The sequence below is a fragment of the Miniopterus natalensis genome, chromosome 2 (genome assembly GCF_054644295.1).
Source record: "Miniopterus natalensis isolate mMinNat1 chromosome 2, mMinNat1.hap1, whole genome shotgun sequence".
Classification (NCBI taxonomy): Eukaryota; Metazoa; Chordata; class Mammalia; order Chiroptera; family Miniopteridae; genus Miniopterus; species Miniopterus natalensis.
The window spans coordinates 86,075,346-86,096,822 of record NC_142082.1 but is presented as its reverse complement, the minus strand read 5'-3'; the positions used below and the strand labels follow the sequence as shown (position 1 = coordinate 86,096,822).

The window sequence follows — 21,477 nt, the reverse complement described above, 5'->3', positions numbered from 1 at the left end:
TAAATATTACATTTTGGTGTTTCAAAAACACCAAGTTTTTAGTGTTTATTTTGATATGGGATGGTTTAAGTTCTGTAATAATTTGTGGATCCAAGCAAAGAATATAAAAATATTTTTCTAAAAGATAGACAAATTCAAATGATTTACAGATATTTGAACAGGTATAACTTCAGTGGATAAGGGGTTGTGGATAATTAGACTAGCTGTCCTAAAAAACATAAAAATTTAAAATACAGACCTTGTTCTCCAGATTACTTAAAAGCACTATTCAATTATTTAACATATACTTGCAAAGTATATAGCTTTAATAATAATTCTCAACCACTAAAATATGTTATTTCAAGGTGTATGGAATATGTTGAACAAAATTCAATTTAATTTATTCTGATTTAGAAAATAAAAACTGAACCACCCAAAGAAAAGAGTAGTATATAACAATGTGTAAAAAAATGTCAGGTCAAATCATTTAACTCCTTTATATGTCTTTTTTTTTAACAGTTGTTTGATTCTAGGTAATCTAATTTTTTGGAAACTCAGCCATTCAAGTTAGTCATTTAAGAGTTCATGTTTCTTTTTCTTTAAATATATCTTTATTGATTTCAGAGAAAGGAAGGAAGAGGGAGAGAGAGAGACAGAAACATTGATGATGAGAGAGTCACTGATCGGGTGCCTACTACACGCCCCTGACTGGGGATCAAGTCCGCAACCCGACATGTGCCCTGATCGGGAATCGAACCATGATCTGCCTGGATCCTAGGCTGATGCTCAACCACTGAGCAATGCCCAGCTGGGCAGTTCATGTTTCTAAATATTACAAACTTATCAGAAAGATGTCATAAAAATTGAGCATCAAATAAATTTAAGAAAAACCTCATAGACATTTACATATATCAGAATAAAAATTTATCAATATAGCCTGCAATGAGTTTGAAATTTTTCAGCCAGACAGCTATCAAGATAAAACAGGAGATACAGCCCAGCTGGGCATGGCTTAGTGGTTGAGCATCGACCTCCAGACCTAGGATCCAGGAGACTGCAGTTCGATTCCCAGTCAGGGCACATCCTCGGGTTGTGGGCTCGATCCCCAGGCAGGGGCATGCAGGAGGCAGCCTATCACTGATATTTCTCTCTCTCTCTCTCTCCCTCTCCCTTCCTCTCTGAAATCAATAAAGATATATTTATTAAAAAAAAAAAAAAACAAACAAACAAAAAAAAAAGCAGGAGATACAGTCTTTATATTTTCAGTAACATTTTTAGAAATTAAAATTTATAACTATAATAGACATAAATGCTTATAAATACAAAAAACTTTCTGTAGCTAAAATATATTTATAGGATAAATACTAAAAGCTATACTATTAAGATATTCCAAGATGGAAGTGGATTAAGTGAAACTACACTGACTTTCTACCAAGACCAAGGTGGAATTACAACTGAAATACAGACAAATCATCCTGAATAAATAACTGAAGACTAGTTGGAGAGAACCGTCATAACCAAGGATGTAAAGAGGAGGGCACACTGAGACTGGTAGGAAGTGTGGCAGTGTGAGGGCTGGCTCGGTTCTCACAGGCAACAGCTGAAGTTCTGGAGAGGTATCTCAGCTGTAGGGGGGTTCCCTCTGAGTAGTCTTGGGTCTAAACCCAAGGCTGGGTTCCTTAGCCCAGAGTAACAGAAACAGGAAAGGTGCCCAGATAACACCTGGCTATGAAAAGCACCAGGAGTTCTGTCCAGCAGGGAGAGACAGCTAAAAACACAGACACACCCTTAATGGGCGAACAATCTAAATTTTGTTTGTAGCCACTCTCCTTGAGATCTGGCACAGAGAAGGCAGAGTGGACTAGAGTTGCATGAGGAGAGTCTGGGGTTACTGGCTCTGGGGAGGCAGCTAAGAGGACAGCCACCAGGATCCCTGTGCTGGGTCATTCCCCACTGCTGCAGAAACCATCTTTCTCAGGCACAACTTTTCCAACAATGCGGCCTTAGCATGGGGGGAAGCAACTGCCCCACCCATCGGAAAACCTCTCACCCCATCCTGTGTAGTTTATGTCCTGCCGTGGTCTTAAGCCTGAGGCTCATTAAGTTTCTGAGAATAACAAACAGGATGCATGTAGAGGTAGATATCTGGGTGCTTTGAGTTTTTACCTGACCTGCTTCTGGGCATGGGGCTAAGAAAAGCAGACTTGGTGCACAGCTTGGTCCTTTCCACATGCAACCAGATCCAGCAGAGGGAGCCACAAGTTGTGGCTCACTGATAGCCACAATCAGGGTACTCAAGGCCAATCACAAATAGCATCTGACATTGACCTGCACCAGAGAACCTCTGAAGAAACCCAGTATCAGTAAACCGAGTGGCCAGATTTAGACAACAACAGAGCAGCATACAATAAGATTCACAAGCACTATATTCACAGGAAAATATTGACAGGATCCAAACCCTGCAGAGATGGATTCATCTTCATGTGATAAGCACTTGCACAGAAGCCAGCACATGGTGTTGGCTACTGAGCCTCATTGTAGGCCTGAAGGGCAAGGCAATGCACAAATGGACTAACAGCAAGAAAGACTCAAATACAACAGGAGGGCCCACACAACATGCACAATGGACATTCGAGCATGCAGGTCCAGAGATCAGGGAGACTGCAACATTGTATTCTACAGGTTACCTAAAAAATAAGCCTAAGCTACCAAGACCAGGAATTGTAGCAGATCTACCTCATACGTAGAAACAAAACCAAAATGCAGTGATAGTGGTGAGACAAAGAAGCCCCAAATGAAAGAAGAAGATAATTCTCAAGAAAAGGAGCTAAATGAAATGAAGATAAATAATTTATCACATATAGAGTTCAGAACAGTGATATAAGGATGCTCAAGCATGAAAAAAATATATAGAAACTATGGAAAACAACCAGTCCAAAATGAAGAAAGACATAGCAGAAATAAAAATACAATGGAAGGAATAAAGAGCAGATTGAAGGAAACTAAGGATCTGATCAGTGAACTATGGGACAACATGAAACATAACAATAATTGGATCATAGGAGTTCCATAAGAAAAAGAAAGTGAGCAAGGTATAAAAGTGAGAACCTATTTGAAGAAATAATGGCAGAAAACATCCCTAACCTGGTGAAGAAAAAAATCACACAAGTTAAGGAGGCACAGAGAGTCCCAAGCAAAAAGAACCCGAAGAGGTCCATACCCAAACACATCATAATTAAAATGCCAAAAGTTAAAGACAAAGAATCTTAAAGGCAGCAAGAAAACAGCAGTTTATTACCTACAAAGGAGCTCGCATAAATCTGTAGGCTGATTTCTCATCAGAAACTCTACAAGCCAGAAGGGTATGGCATGAAGTATTCAAGGTAATGAAAAGCAAGGATCTGAAACTAAGAATAATTTATCTGGCAAAACTATCATTCAAAATAGAAGACGAAATAAAGAGCTTCCCAGACAAAAAAAGCCTAAAAGAGTTTATTACCACCAAACCAGCATGGCAAGAAATATTGAAGGTACTGCGGTAATAGAAGAAATAGAGAGAGAGAAAATCATAGGCATAAAGAACAATAACGGCAATATATAACCTTAAACATAAATGGATTTAATACTCTAATCAAAAGACATAGGGTAGCTGAATGGTAAGAAAACATGACTCATGTATGTGCTGTCTAAATGAGACCCATCTAAGAACAAAAGACTCACAAACTATGAAAGTGAAAGGATGAAAAAATTTTTTCCATTAAAGAAAACAAAAGAGAGGTAAGCAATATTTATATATGACAAAATAAGTTTCAAAGCAAAGACAATAACAAGAGACAAAGAAGGTCACTATATAATATGAAAGGGATTGACCCAACGAGGGGATATAACCCTGGTAAACATATTTAAACACTAGATAAGAGCACCTAAACATATAAAAAAATTTCTGAGTGACTTTAAGAGAGAGATCAACAGCAATACAATCATAGTAGGGGAATTCAACACCCGACTGATTTCACTGGATAGGTTTACCAGACAAAAAAAATCAACAAGGAAACGGTGACCCTAAATGACACACAATACCAGATAGATTTAACTGAGATTTACAGAACATTTCACATCAAAGCTGCAGAATATACATTCTTTTTTTTTTAAATATGTTTTATTGATTTCAGAGAGAGGACGGGCGAGGGGGAGAGAGATAAAACATCAATGATGAGAAAGTCATTGACCAGCTGCCTCCTGCACACACCCTACTGGGAACTGAGCTTAAAACCCAAGTAAATGCCTAAACCAGGAATCAAACCAAGACTGCATGTATCATAGGTCTATACTCAACCACTGAACCACACCAGCCGGGAAGAATGTACATTCTTTGCAAGTGCATGTGGGGCATTGTCAAAGATAGAGGACATGTTAGGACACAAAATAAATCTACTTAAGTTCAATAAGATTTCAATCATATAAAGCACCTTCTCAGATCACAATTGCATGAAACTAGAAATCTACTACAGTAAAAATACTGAAAAATATTCAAACACATGGAGGCTACATAGCATGTTATTAAACAATGAATGGGTCATAAATGTGATAAAGAAAGAAATTAAAAACTTTCTAAAAACAAATGAAAATGAACACACAACAACCTAAACTCTCTGGGACACAGCGAAAGAAGTCCTGAGAGGAAAGTTTATAGCACTAAAGGCCTACCTCAAATATATATATATAAAATAAACAATCTAATCATACAACTAAAAGAATTAGAAAGAAAACAAAAAAAGCCCAGAGTAAGAAAAAAGAAGGAAATAATAAAAATCAGAGCAGAAACAAATGATAAAAATCAGAGCAGAAACAAATGACATAGAGACTAAAATCACAACACAAAAGATGAATGAAACCAAGAGCTGATTCTTTGAAAATATAAATAAGATTTATGAACCGCTAGCCAGACCTGTCAACACACAAAGGGAGAGGAACCGAATAAATAAAATAAGAAAGAAAAGAGGTAAAGTAACAACTGACACCACAGAAATACAAATAATTGTAAGACAATACTACAAACAACTGTAGTGGTACCTCGGTTTTTGAACGTCTCCGTTGACAAACATTTCAGTTTATGAACGCTATAAACCCAGAAGTAAATGTTTGGGTTTTCCTACACGCCTCGGAAGTCAAATATGCCACCTAGTTTCCACTGAGTGCAAGGTCCTGAGGCCTAGCTGTCGGCTGTTGATCCCTCGGCTTTCAAATCTTTCAAAACTCTTAACGGTCTTCCACAATGGATTACATTCGAAAACCGAGGTACCACTGTATATGGCAAAAAATTGGAAAGCCTGGGAAAAATGAACAAATTCCTAGAAACAGACAGTCTTCCAAAACTGAATCAGGAAGAATCAGAAAACCTGAATAGACCAATAATGACTATTTAAATTGAAGCACTAATCAAAATACAGCAAACAAAAGCCCAGGAACAAACTGCTTCACAGGGAATTTTTACCAAACATTCAAAAAAGAACTAACACCTATCCTCCTCAAAGTATTCCAAAAAATTCAAGAGGAAGGAACATTTTCAAGCTTTTTTTATGAGCCAGCATTATCCTAATTCTAAAAACAGATAAAAACATTACAAAGAAAGAAACTTACAGGATAATGTCCCTTATGAACACAGATGCCAAATTCCTCAACAAAATATTAGCAAATCTGATCCAGCAATATATTAAGAAGATTATGTACCATGAATGAATGGGATTTATCCCAAGGATGCAGAGCTGGTACAATTTTTGCAAATCAATTAACTGTGATGAATTGCATAAACAAAATGAAAGGTAAAAATCATATGATCATGTTAATAGATGCAGAAAAAGCATTCAACAAAATCCAGCACCCATTTTTGACAAAAATTCGCAGGAAAGTAGGAATAGAGGGATCATACCTCAACATAATAAAACCACATATGACAAACCTACAGCCAATATCATACCCTATGGGCAAAAAATAAGTGTTTCCCTTAGGAACAACAAGACAAGGATGTCCAGTTTCAATACTCTTATTCAACACTGTACTGGAAATCTTAGCCACAGCGATGAGACAAGAAGAAAAAATTAAAGATATCTAAATTGGAAATAAGGAAGTGAAACTGTCATTATTCACAGATGACATGATATTGTTTGTAGAAACCCTAAGGACTCCACCAAAAAACTATTAGATTTAATAAATGAATTCAGTAAAGTAGCTGGATACAAAATTAACAGCTAGAAATCAATAGCATTTTTATACAGTAACAATAAACTCTCAGAAAGAAAAAGTAAAAAAAAAAATTTCATTTACCACTACAAAAAAAATAATAATAAGATACTTAGGAATAAACTTAATCAAGGAAGTAAAGGACCTGTACTCACAAATGTACAGGACAATGGAAAAACAGATAAAGATATAAATGAATGAAGAATATACTGTGTTCATGGCAGAATTAAATGTCATTAAAATGTGCAAACTACTCAAACTTACCTATAGATTCAATGCAATCACTATTAAAATACCAACGGCATATTTCACAGGTGTAAAATAAATACTCCAAAAATTATATAGAACCAAAAAGATCCCGAATAGCCACAGCAACCTTGAGAAAGAAGAATGATGTTGGAAGGATCACAATACCAGATATCAAGTTATACTACAAAGCAACTGTAATAAATACAGCCTGCTACTGGCACAAGAAGAGTTATATAGATTAATGGAACTGAACAGAGAACCTAGAAATTGACCCAAACCACTAGACTCAATATTTGACAATGGAGGCAAAAGCATCCAATGAAGTAAAGACACTCTCTTCAATAAATGGTGTTGGGAAAATTGGACAAGTATGGGCAAAAAAAAAATGTAAGTAGACCACCAACATATGCTGTACAAAAGAATAAACTCAAAAAAGATAAAACTCTTAAATATAAGTCATGAAATCATAAAAATCCTAGAAGAAAACATAGGCAACAAAATATCAGACATCTCGCATAACAGAATATTCACTGACATATTGCTGAGGGCAAGAGAAACTATGGAAAAAATAAACAAGTGGGACTGCATCAAACTAAAAAGCTTCTGCACAGCAAAGGAAACCAGCATCAAAGTTAAAAGAAAACCCACTGTATGGGAGAACATATTTGCCAGTGATACATCTACTAAGGGGTTAATTTCCAAAATATATAAAGTACTTATACAACTCAATAACAGGAAGACAAACATTCCAATTAAAAAATGGGCAAAGAACTTGAATATACACTTCTCTAAAGAGGACATACAAATGGCCAAGAGACATATGAAAAAATGCTCAATGTCACTAATCACCAGAGAAACAGGAATTAAAAAGACAATGAGGTACCACCTCACACCTGCCAGAATGGCTACCATTAATAAATCAACAAACAAGTGCTGGCCAGGATGTAGAGAAAAAGGAACCCTAGTTCACTGTTTGTGGGAATGCAGACCGGTACAGCCACTATGGAAAACAGCATGGAGTGTCCACAAAAAATTAGAAATGGAACTGCCATTTGACCCAGTGATCCCAATTCTAAGTATATATCCTAAGAATCCTGAAACACCTATCAGAAAGAATATATGCACCCCTATGTTCATAGCAGCGCAATTTACAATAGCTAAGCTCTGGAAACAGCCCAAGTGTTCATCAGTAGATGAGTGGATAAAAATATGTGGTACATTTACACAATGGAACACTATGCAGCTGTCAAAAAGAAGGATCTCTTGCCCTTTGAGACAGCAAGGTGGGACCTGGAGAGTATTACGCTAAGTGAAATAAGTCAGGCAGAGAAAGAAAAGCACCATATGATCTCACTCATAAACTGACTAACAAAGTAGATCCAGAGACATGGAAGCATGGAAGAGAATGAGGAATATCAGAGGGAAGGTGGGACAGGGAGTGGGAAGAGATTACTCAAAGAACTTACACGCATATATGCATAGCCCACGGACACAGACAATAGTGCCCGGGAAGGCCTGGGGAGGGTGCAGGAGTGGGATGGATGGGGTCAATGGGGGTAAAACAGAGACATGTGTAATGCTTTCAACAATAAAGATAAATTACAGTTAAAAAAAGAAATAAATTTTAAATTTAAATTAAAAATTTGAAAAGTTGTATTATTATACTGATGGTCATACCTAATGTAGAAAAGCACTTATTCAATAAATATGTATTGAGTTCTTACTACTATGACCAGCTAATTTAGTATACTGGGTAGGATGAACTTTAAACTCATATGGATATAAATTAAGTTCCCAGTTTACTAGACTTATGACTTCTGACGACTTATTTCATCTCTCTGGACCTATTTCCATGTGTAATAAGGGAGGAATAACAATGCCTACTTTGTGGAATGTTTCTATATAATCTAGATAATGGACAATGTACTATTTCCTCATGATGAGAATTTTTCTAAAATTGACAATTTTTACTCCTCAGTGTCATTCATTCATTCAAAAAATTTACTGAGGGCCCACTTCAAGCCTAATACAGCCCAGATTGTACTATATAAAAAAAGATAAAAGAAACACCCTCGAGGAGGTTTCACTAGAGGGGAAAAAAAACAAAACAACATGGAAACAATTATAAAACAATGGAGTATACCTATAATACAGATATTAAAGCAAAAAAACTAGTGACAAATTGAGAGCAGAGAGGAAAGAAAAGATAAATAAAGAAAGGCTTAACAGAAGAATGCACTGAAAAGGAAAAATAAAGTTAAGACTAAGCTTGAAGGATAAGTATGAATTATTAAGTAAACAAGGGACAAAAAAACATTCCATGCAGAGGTATCTTAATATGGTACATACAGAACAGATGCTTGATAAAACTTTTCCCAGCACTTAGGTTTTATAGGGAAAAACAGACAAAGACCCGATTGTAAAAAGATCTGTTGGACAACTTTGGTAATCAGCCTTTGGTTGTTGCATAATGTGGTATCACTGAACAATTTTGAGCAGAAAAGTGAAATGATCATCTCCATAGTTTAGAAAAATAGCTGGCAGGAGTGAGGAAGTGGGATAGTTAAGCAAGTATGGATAAACTTGAAAACTACAGGAAAGATTCAGGTAAGAACACCATAAGAAGTTAAACTAAGATGAAGACATTGGTAATTTAAAAGAGAGGGGTGGGGCCCAAGCTGTGTGGCTCAGTAGGTTGGAACATGGTCTCTTACACCAAAGAGGCTGCAGATTTGATCCCTGGTCAAGGAGTGATTGAAAGGCAACCAATTGATGTTTTTTATCTCTTGTCAATGCTTGTCTCTCTCTCCCTTTCTCTCTCTCTAAAATCAATCAACATATCCTGGAGTGAGAATTTTTTTTAAAAAAAGAGAGATAGGGACTAATTAATAAAACTGATTGGAAGTGTTGATATGGAAAAAATGGAGTTCAAGATGGCTTACAATTTTAAACTTAAATGGGTAAAATTAAGGTAATAATTAATATAGTTAACCAGTTAATTACTCAGATAAACAGGTTTGGAGTTACAAAGAAACAGTTTGCTTTTGGTCATAACTCATACATTAAAATTAAATAAATGAATATGTGAATGTATAGTTGAGTGAATGATCACGGTGAAGGTCAGATTCTGTTCTTTCCTTAGTACATCAATATATACTCTACAGACAACACACAACCAAATTTTCCAAACAAAAGTGCCCAACTTTTGACTCCATATATAACATATTTTTTTTTACTTTTTTCTTGAATTTTTTGGGGGGACATTGGTTAATAAAATTATATAGGTTTTAAGTGTATAATTCTATAATACATCATTTGTATATTGTATTGTGTGTTCACCACTTCAAGTCAAATCTTCCATCACCATCCCTTTTTCCTTCTTCTACCTCCCCCACTGCCTTTCCCTCTGGTAATCACCATAGTGTTATCTGTGTCTATGAGGGTATTTTTGTTGTTTTTTTGTTTTGGTTTTTGCTTAATCCCTTGACATTTTACACCCAGCCCTGCAACCCTCTACCCTTTGACGGCTGTCAATCTGTTCTCTGTCTATGAATCTGTTTCTGGTTTCTATTTTGTGAATTTATTTTGTTTCATTAGATTCCACATATGAGTGAAATCATATGGTGTTTCTCTGACTGGCTTATTTCACTTAGCATAATGCTCTCCAGGTCCATCTACACTATCACAAAGGGTAAGATTTCCTTCTTTCTTATGGCGGGGTAGTATTCCATCGTGTAAATGTACCACAGCTTGTTGACTTGATATTTTTTGACTAAAGAATATGGAAGTAAACTTGGAGACTGTGTATGCATATTCAGGTCTGCATTTAGTTTGAGACCCAAAAATAGATTTATAAAATAATGCATATATAAATGAATAACTGTGGCTTAAAAGAAGTAATTGCCATAAAAAAACACACACTGCAGTAATGAGCCATAAAGAGATTATATCTGGAGAGCAAGGAAAATCAGGGAAAGACTCCACAGAAATAGTATTGTATAAAATGAAACATTATAATAGGGTCAATTGAAAACCTAGACCTATGAGTGAGGAAACAAGTAAATGTACTTGATGCCAGAGATTGAACATTTGAAAAGGAATACAGAGAAACATATGTTAGTTCAGTTTTGCCAGAATAAAGGATTTAAGTAAAAAGCTGAAAATATATCAAAATTATGAAGGACTAAGCTAAAAATTTTATTCTGTAGTTAGTGAAAAGCAAATGATTAGTTTGAGCAGTGAAATAACATGATCAGGAATATAAATCAGATATTAGTGGGTAAAATAGTTTAGAAGAAGAAAAGAGAAAGGATCCAAGATAAGGGGAAAGAAATATGAAGAATTTAAGCAGCAGGTAAAGAATTAAAACAACACACACAGATATATTACAGAGCTATAAAGTATAGGACATAAAAATTTATCTCATATAAAGATCAAAAAGGGGATGAAGAACATAGCTGACTTAAGTCTCTGCTATTATAAAGATTATGGGCCTCATAATTAAAACGGGACTTAAGGACATAAATGAACATGGGACTGAAGATGGTATATATAGGGTAGTATGGAAGCCTATATATACTATGTTTATTTCTACCTATGTTTTTTCCTATACATATATACCTATAATAAAGTTTCATTTATAAACTAGACACAGTAAGAGATTAACAACAGAGCGCAATTATAACAATACACTCTAATAAAAGTTATGTGAATGTAGTCTCTATCTGATAACCAATCAGATAACCAAGATGGCTAGTAAGTGACTAAAGGAGGATAGCTTACAGAGCACAGATACCATGGACAAAAAGATGATTCATCTCCTGGGTCGGGTGGAGAAAGGCATGGGATTTGGCCACACTACTCAGAATGGTGCCCAATTTAAAACTTATGAATTGTTTATTTCTGGAATTTTCCATTTAATATTATACCTACCTTGCGTGGTTGAAAATCATATTTCACACAGTGCTGAAAACCTTTCCCTTTGGACTTCAGTGATGTGACTATTAGACAGTTCCCAACAAAATGAGCAGAGTAGCCAACTCCTTTGCTAGTACGAAAACTATAAAGAAAATGAAGAACAGTATAATATCCTCTGATACAAAGAACTATGCATCTAAAGAATATTATTATATAAATAACATAAAACATTACTATAAAAATAAAACTTATGTACCAAATAAAGACTAAAACATAAAAGGCTTAGAAAACTAAGAGAAAGAATTTAAATTGGAAAAATAGAAGACAAAAGAGCCATTCAAAATTTCAATTTAAAATATCACAAATACATAAAAACAAATTAATGGCCCACAAAAGCCTACCAAGTCAGTTATATCAACCTTTAACAACTATCTGGAATTAGCAAATTTAAAAAAGCACTCATACAGTTAATGTTTTCTAAAACAACTTGTTCCATTATTTTACTATATCTTGTGGGAGTGGGGTAGAGGGGGTTAATGGGGGGGAGGGGCATATCTGTAACATTTTCAACAATAAATTTTAAATAAAACTTACAATTTTTTTTAAAATGTCAGAGACAATTTTGAAAAACTGTAGGTGATCAAGCAATGGAGTACATTTTAATTTTTATTATTTTTTATAAGTATAATGTATAATCTTTTTTAGGGTAATTTTTTTTCTTTATTTTTATTGTTGACATTATTACAGATGTCCTCCAATTCCCAATTTGCCCACCTCCACCCAGTCCCACCTGCCGGCCCTCTGGCTATTGTGGCTATGAAATATAGTTATTTTCTTTTAGAGGAGCAATTCTTCCTAGCTGTCAATTCAACCTCAATATAAAAAATTGATATATGTATTGAAAAATGACAGTATTATTGAAATAAATGTATACTCTCATAAAATGACCACTCTGAAGTTCATCCCGATTTATGTTTTGAAGTTCAGATATTTGTTTAAAATTTTGTAATAGAACTTACAAGCTATTACTAGATCACATTTTCATACTCACATTTCAGAGCCAATCCCTGTAGAAAAAGCACTTTAAGTATTATTCTTTCATTAGAACCTATGTTACAGGTACTACTAATATTTTCATTTTACAAAGACACCAAAGCACAGGAGAAATTAAGTGATGAAGACAGGACTGAAATTCAGGCAGTCTTATTTCAGAGCACTGCAAATAATAAATGAGTTAATACTTGGTAAGCACTTACAATGCCTATTATGTGGCAAGGCAATCAATGAAAGTTTGATAGTATTACTGTGCATTCCTGGTAAACTGAAATTACTAAGCTCTCCTGACAGGGCAATTCATCCTTAAGTTGAGCATTCTGTTAGTTATCTACCAAATAATTAATCTTAACTAATTATAATTTCTTACATTATTGTTATTATTACATTTCTTACATTATGGTTATTATTAATATTTTAAAACATATCCTAATTACGCTCACAGAACAAAGTAAGTAAAAAGGCAAAGTGAATGAAATCAGGTAGGAGTTTTGTTTTGTTTTCCCTCTCCTTGATCAGGAACCAACATCTTCACTAAGAACCCCACAGCTGATCTATACTGAGAGACAGTACAGAGAAGGTCTGCGACCCTTGACTCTTAAACTGTATCTGGGGGGAAAAAACTGTAATTGGGGAAAAAAATAGGGAGACAATAGCAAAAAACAAAAATATATAATTAATTGACTTAACCATGTCTTTATAATTTTAACATATATTTTAACATATGTATTACTGTGTTACATCTAATATAATATGTTGCTTTGATACTAAGCTGAATAGCTACAAAATTAAAATATTTAAGACAAAAGTACTAAAATTAAATATATTACTTACCAATAAAGATAAGGCTTATCCTTATCAACATTAATGTTATTTAATGGATCCATACGAAACCAAGTGTTTAGGGTGAAGCCATTCTGATAAGGCCACTTTGCAATAGGAGGCAATGCAATTGCCTACAAGGCAATAAAAAAGATACAAAAGTATCAGTTAAAGAAAATGTGATGGAACCCTAAGTCAGACACTGATTTTACAGATTAAAAAATAGTGGAGGTACCAATATCAGAAAATCATGGCAAATATAAAAATAAAAACTATCATCTTATTAAAATAATCTATAAATATGATTTGTTGACTACAGAAGCATTGCATTTCAAATACTAGCTGAATGAAGTTTCATCTCCAGGTTACATAATAGGTTTCAGACTCCAAGAAGTTCTCCTCAAGTATATATATATGCCTCAGAATTTTCAGTTTTCTAAGGCTTTTAGTAATACTTCATTTGATTAAGGGAGGTTGAATCTCTAAATTCAAAAACAACTGTGTAAGAGAATGTTAATGGGATGAATATTGAAGAAATTTAAGTATTAAGAGGTAATGCTCCTAATAGTGAAACAAAAGAGAGGAAAGCATTTGATTTATTATTAAGAAATTAACCAATATAATTTATGACTGAAAGGATTCAGATTTACTAAGTAAGTAGGAAAGGAATAGTACAGTATTCATTTCACAATAGTAATAAAAAAAATCTAGCCATTCTAAGGAAAAATTGAGAAAGTGGTTCATTACTTGATCTGATGTGAACAAAACATCTGAGTGGATTTATTTACCTTCCTATGAGATATTCAAATTCTTATCACATAAAAAATAATTATTCATTACGATTTAATTACTGATCTGTCCCCCAAACAGATCTTTCATATTGCTGAGTGGACAATGACCTTTCTCAAATATAACGTAACTTCAATATTGAAAATCCTCAGCACACAGAATAAAGCTTAAATTTCTTCAGGTTATACAAAATTCTTCAAGCACCCCACGGCTCCAAAAAACCCTTTCAAACTTACTCACTTCTACTATCTTACTCCACATTCCAAAGTATGCCTAAATATAACAGCTGCCACACCTGTTATAACTTCCCTTTTTGTATATGGCACTGCTTCTGTCCAAAAGACTTCTTCCAGCAAAATCACAAGCATCCCTCAATACCAGGATCTTCTGTGAAGCTTTCCACCATAGCTTACTCTTTTCATTGTTTTCTCATAGCACTTAGTACATAAATCTACCGTTGCTTATTACAACAAGCTGTTTTTGAATGTGTCAACCCATTAGAGTTTCTCATGAGTAAGGAATATAATTTAGACTCTGAGCATGTGAGAAGACAGAAAACATTCATTATGTGGTCAACTGAAAAATACCAAAGATTTATAAGTGCTTGCTTTAAAAATAAAAATAAATAAGTGGTGCTGGGAAAATTGGACAGGTACATGCAAAAAAATGAAACTAGACCACCAACTTTCACCATACATAAAAATAAACTCAAAATGGATAAAAGACTTAAATGTAAGTCACAAAACCATAAAAACCCTGGAAGAAAACACAGGCAGTAAAGTCACAGATATCCCACATAGAGGAATTTTCACTCATACATCTCCTAGGGCAAGAGAAACAAAAGAAAAAATAAACATATGGGACTACATCAAACCAAAAAGCTTTTGCACAGTAAAAGAAAACAGCCTCAAAATACAAAGGAACCACAGTCTGGGAAAACATATTTGCAAAGGATGTATCTGATAAGGGGCTAATTTCCAAAGTGCACAGAGAACTCATAGCACTCAGCAAGAGGAAGACAAACAACCCAATTAAGAAATGGGCAAAGGACTTGAATAGACATTTCTCCAAAGAGGACATATGGATGGCCAAGAGACACATGAGAAAATGCTCAAAGTCGCTAATCATCAGAGATGCAAATTAAAACCACAATGAAGTATCATGTCACACCTGTCAGAATAGCTGCCATCAACAAATCAACAAACGACATGTGCTGATGAGGATGTGGAGAAAGGGGAACCCTAGTACACTGCTGGTGGGAATGCAGACTGGTGCAACCCCTATGGAAAACAGTATGGAGGTTCCTCAAAAAGTTAAAAATGGAGCTGCCTTTTGACCCAGTGATTCCACTCCTAGGAATGTATCCTAAGAATCCTGAAACATTCATCAGAAAGGATATATGTACCCCAATGTTCATAGAAGCACAGTTTACGATAGCTAAGATCTGGAAACAGCCCAAGTGCCCATCAGTAGATGAGTGGATAAAAAAGCTGTGGGACATTTACACCTTGGAATACTACACAGCTGTAAAGACGAAGAATCTCATACCCTTTGGGACAGTATGGATGAACCTGGAGAAAATTATGCTAAGTGAAATAAGCCAGGCAGAGAAAGACAAACATCACATCATCTCACTTATATGTGGAATCTACAGAACTTAATCAACTGATGAACAGAATAGATTCAATGGCATGGAAGCATAGATCAGACTGATGAATATCAGAAGGATGGAGGAGGGCGGTGGGTGGAGGAGGAGAGATTAACCAAAGAATTTATATGCATATATGCACAACCCAAGGACACAGACAATGGTGGGGAGAGGGACTGGTGAGGGGGATGGGATGGGGTATAATGGTCACTGGGGAGAAAAAGGGACATCTGTAATATTTTAAACAAAAATAAAATTTAAAAAATAAATAAAAATAAAACAGAGACACACACATAAACACATAGATATACACACAATTTCAAATAAAGAATAAAACCCTGAAAAATAAAATAAAAATTTCCCATACAATGTCCTTTCAGATTTTAATGTTTAAACAATCAATTCAGGAAATTTAATCATCAATATAGCTTTTATTGACTTTTAAAAAAAGAAAATATTTTACTTTGTTAATTTTTTGTTTGCTAGTAAAGTGCATTTCTTGCTCAGTTTACCACTAGCTAACACCTCCATAGGTTTCACTAAACCACACTTCACTTACTATAACTGCTTTAGAGTACCAACATAAACTGGAGAAATAATGATTGAGGACACTGAAAAGCAAAATGAATCTATGGATTTATATAAAGTACTTAGGGAACATTTTAATTTGTTCTTAACACCTGTGGAACACAACTGGCACCGGGTTAGACTCATGATTTTCAACCTTTTGTCAAGACCAGCACACCCTCAGTGCACTTCCCTATCAGCAATGGGGGCTCATTACAGCAGCATCACTAGAACATTAAAAAGCTTTCAGGAGTGCCACCTATTCTTTCCTTTTTCCCATTACTCCAAATACCCATTGCAATCTCTTATACTTAACCAATGGCCTTATATCATCAGTCTCATCATCCAGTCTACTGGGCCCTACATTAGAACTTAAGCACTGTATTAAACTAGGGGATACAGGAAAGAATTTGAGACAAGCTGTCCTTCAAGTTTTCCAGACCTACTCTTCAACCAAGAAAAGACATACGGTCTAAGAGACCATTTGTTATTATTCTCATGATAGGCCTGAGAGAGCCCTAAATCACATGCAGTTGCAAACGGTGAACCAAATACAACAGAAAAAAAGAAAAAAATTCGGAAAAGAAGAATCTGAGCTTGAACGATAATGAAACTAAATAGTCTTTGGTCTTGCTACAACTGGTACCAAACACCTGAGAGGTTCTAGAATAGCATTTTCGTCAGTTTCATTGTGGACTTCCAATAATTCCATGGATAAATAAAGATCTTTATTTTGACCAGTATCTTCAATAAAATTATGAGACAGTCTCTTATATTAAATGATGGAATAAATGTTTTAGGGACCTGAAATCTCCCATTTCCAGAGGGTATTCATCAACCTCCTGTTTCTAGTTATGTACCAACAACCAAAGCCTTCTACACAGTGCATATAGCCTTTTTCAACTCTTTTTAACTAATACATTTCATATCCCCTAATCAATGCATAACAGCTAACTTCAGATAGTACTGCCTGGTATGGAACCCAGGCCTAATTACTTTCAAACCATTTTTGCCTAATCTTATCACCAATTTCCTAGGTTCCTTATATTTTCTTTGATTCCCATGGTGTTAATAGCATGCCCTTTGAACTACTTTTGTGATTTTGGACTTAAGCTGCCTTCACATCACCTCCAAATTTCCTTGTACAATATTTTGGTACCCACAATTGGGTGTCCATCATTGTGCCCAGTGAGTCCACAGGACCCCAAACCTCTATCCCTCACCTTTTCTTGGTCTAGCTGACCCCAAAATCTATGTTCTTATCTATAATAAGTGGCAAAAGAAATAATTTTGATGTTCAGATGTGGTGTTTTCAGTAAACTATTTCAGAGAATAGAAAAGTACAGTATTTCCTAAATTAAGCAGATTATGAAATGGATCACAATTGTAAATAGCAAATCTAAATAATATATCCATATCGGTCACAGAGTACACATTTCATTCACCTTTACATAAAATCACTGTCAAATGCAATTAACTCTATGAATGAGCAAATGTTACCAAATCCCTCATATGGAGACAGTATAGCTCATAGGCATCTCCACAATACAAAACACAATTCAGAAGGCCTAGTATATATGATAACTTTGGGAAAAAATAAGCAGTGTCATAATTTTAGTTATCCTAAGGCACTGCTAGCAGCAGTGGCCCAAACAATATGCACCTTCCTGTTATTAAGATGCCACTGGTTCATGCTCATTCAGAAGCATTTTATCAGAAACAATGTAATGGTAAAGTTTTTAAAATCAGCTCCTATCTGAATTTTTTAGCAGTCAATAGCAGAAGTAACATGCCTGTAAATAAGCCAGTCTGTTGTTAAATAAAACACTGAATTTATGGTCAAGCAGATTCTGGTTCAGGTTGTGACTCTGCTTTATAATTCTGAACAAGGTTACATTGTTGAGGCTCAGTTCCCTCAACTGATGTAACGATATCATTTATATAGCTAGTGCGACTCAAATGAAATGATAGTTGTAAAACTTCTAGTTCCTTCCAGACTTCTTCCTCTACAAAGGATATATTCTTGATCCAAACTACCCGTCATAAAGATGAGTGATACAGGGAAAACCAGGTTGGGGATATGTGGGGTAAACAGTGTAAATCCATCAAATCTGTGAACAAAAACATTCAAACATGCACTACTAATAACATATAAGTAAAAAAAGTTTGTGTGTGTGTGTGTAAAATTCATTACATATTGATAAAAATATTCACAGGTTTTACGCATTTGGTAGTCAAGTGACTAAAAACAGAATGAGTTGCAACCTAACTCAGGCAATTAAGGCAATATATTAAAACAGTTATTCACTCTGTTTTACCTCAATTTTGTTAATTCCATAATAAGACAGCAACTTGCTTATATTTCTCTCAAAACACTTTGCTCTTCTTTCCAACCCTTTAAACTGATATCTACCAGATGTCAGGCCAATAGTAGTTTTAAAAAATTAAAAATGTATATATGTATGGAAATAAACTATTACATCTAAGAGAACCCCTATGCCCTTAGAGTCAATGATAGTGTTTTCTCTGCTAAGTTCCACAATGTACATTTTATGTGTTCTACCCTAACAATATATTTACGATTAACTTCCAACTGGAAATTGATTTTGAACTTTCCTATTTTTATTCTGCAATTTGTGGAAAGTATAACTTTAAAAAAAAGGGTTAGTAACAAAATATTAAGGCAAAATTTTTAAATTAGGAGAATGGTTAACCAAATGGAAGATTGCAAGTACATTTAAGTACTAATAACCAAAGAGTGTTTAAGTGGTATATTACATCATTACAAGTTCATAACCCTATTCCATAATAAAGTGCTAATATTTTATATGAAAGTCAAGAAACATTAAGGGACTAGTCCTCCACAGTAATGAACTAGAGGATTCAGAAATCAAAACCAGTTTTTCTAGACAAAAATTATACATAGTCTATACAATGCTACTATCTAGACAAAAATGATGAAGTCAAACAGATTGAGAGAGCTAGTTCTTTGAAAAGAACAACAAAATGGAAAACTAACAGCTAGACTGACTGTGGGGAAAATACAGTGTCAGTAATAAAAGAGACAGTACTATACATATCCTACAGACATTAGAAGGATAGTAATGGGATATGATGAACAAATTTATGCCAATATATTCAACAACTTATTTTAACTGGACAATTACTAGAGAGACACAAAATACCAAAACTCACTAAGAACAAAATAGAAAACCTCCCTGTATCTATTATAAAAATTAAGTTCGTATTTTAAAACTTCCCCACAAATAAAACTCTAAACCCAAATGGCATCAATAGTGGATTCTACTACACATTTAAGAATAAATAATATCTAATAACAAGTGGAGGAGAGGCTGTGGAGAAAAAAGAGCCCTCATTCACTGCTGGTGGGAATGTAAACTGGTACAGCCACTTTAGAAAACAGTATGGAGATTTCTCAAAAAATAAAGAATAGTTACTACATGACCAGCAACCTCTCTTTTCTGTATCTACCTGTAACATCTGAAAACATTTCTTTGTAAAGATATATGTGCCCATATGTTTACTGCAGCATTGTTCACTGGAGCCAAGACATGAAAACAACCAAAATGTTCTTTAATAGATGACTGGATAAAGAAGTGGTACACATATACATTAGAATACTACTCAGCAATAGAAAAAGATGAAATACTGCCATTTGTGATAACATGGATAAATTGAGAATATCATGCTAAACAAAATATGTCAGATGGAAAAAGTCAAGAATTATATAATTTAATTCATATAAAACAGAGAGCAACAAATGAACAAACAAAGAAAAATCTGATAGACACAGACAACTGTATGGTGGTTACTAGAGGAAAAGGGGAGCAGGGGAGGTTGTAAAAGATAATGGGTTTCAAATATACAATAAAAGAAGATCTGACTTTGGGTGGTAGACACACAATGTAATATACAAATCATGTGTTATAGAATTGTACATCAGAAACATGTATTTTTTAACCAATGTCACCACAATAAATTTACTAAAAAAAATTTTAAATAAAAAGTAAAAAAAATTCAAAAATAAAGTTTGTTTCATGTAAAAAAAAGAATAAGTAATATCAGTTCTACACAACTCTTCAATAGAGCAAAATAAATACTTCTTAACTCATTTTATGAGGAATTACCCCAACACCAAAACCAGATAAAGATATTACAGAAAAAGGAAAATATCTCCCAAATCATTCATTAGAAATAATTGCAAAATTTCTTAGCAATATGTTAGCAAACCAAATCCAGCATTATATAAAAAGGTTAATACACAGTGATCGGGAGTTTTTAACCAAAAGAATGCAAATGTTGGTTTAACACTGAAATATCAATCATTGTAATTCACCACGATTTCAATAAAATGAGAAAAATCATGTGACAAAATTCAATACTGATATCAACATATTTATGACTTTTTTAAAAACCCAGGAAATAGGAATAGAAAGGAATTTCCTCCTCTTGACAAAGGAGATGACTTAAAATCTACAACAAATATCATACTAATGATGAAATATTTAATGCTTTCCCAAGACTGAGAATAAGTCAAGAATGTTATTTTAACTCAACATTGCACAAGAGGGCCTAGTCAGTGCAATAAGTCAGTAAAATGAACTAAAAAGGCATACTGATTATAAAATAAGAAATAAGACTGGCTTTCTACACAGATAAAATTATTTTCTTGATGAATAATAATCCTAAAGCATTTACTAAAAACAAAACAAAATGCTAGGACTAGTAAGTAAGTTTACTACCAAGGTTGCAGAATATAAAGTCAATATACAAAAAATATCTATAGCATTTCCACTTACTAGCCAAAAGCCATACATAATATTAATGAATAAATTTAACCGAAGACTTTTAAGACTTGTATGCTGAAAACTACAAACTGCTGAAAAATCAAAGAAAACTAACTAAAGGGAGCGATATATTGTGTTTATGAGCTGGAAGACTCAATAGTGCTAAAAGATTTATTATTTCCAAATTGTTCTGTAGGTTTAACACAATACAATCAAAACAGCAGGTTTTTTATAAAATTTGACAACTTTATTTGCAATGTATATGAAAATGCAAACAATCTAGAATAGCCAAAAATATTTTTTAAATGATGAAAAAATTTGTAGTACTTATACTACCTGATTTCAAGAAGTACTATACAGCTACAATAATAAAATAATGATAGCTATATAGCACAAAGGAACAAA

At 34.2% G+C, this 21,477-nt stretch overlaps 1 protein-coding gene across 3 annotated transcripts in view; it reads right to left on the bottom strand.

Moving 5' to 3' along the window:
- NBEA (neurobeachin) overlaps positions 1-21,477 on the bottom strand; it is an 816,964-nt gene that overhangs the window by 703,815 nt on the left and 91,672 nt on the right. For all 3 annotated transcript variants that reach the window (XM_016197269.2, XM_016197275.2, XM_087814370.1), the window contains exons 5-6: positions 13,273-13,394; positions 11,401-11,527 (exon numbers count right to left, since the gene is read on the bottom strand). In XM_016197269.2, the coding sequence (XP_016052755.2) occupies positions 11,401-11,527; positions 13,273-13,394 (249 nt within the window). The remainder of the gene's footprint in view (positions 1-11,400; positions 11,528-13,272; positions 13,395-21,477) is intronic.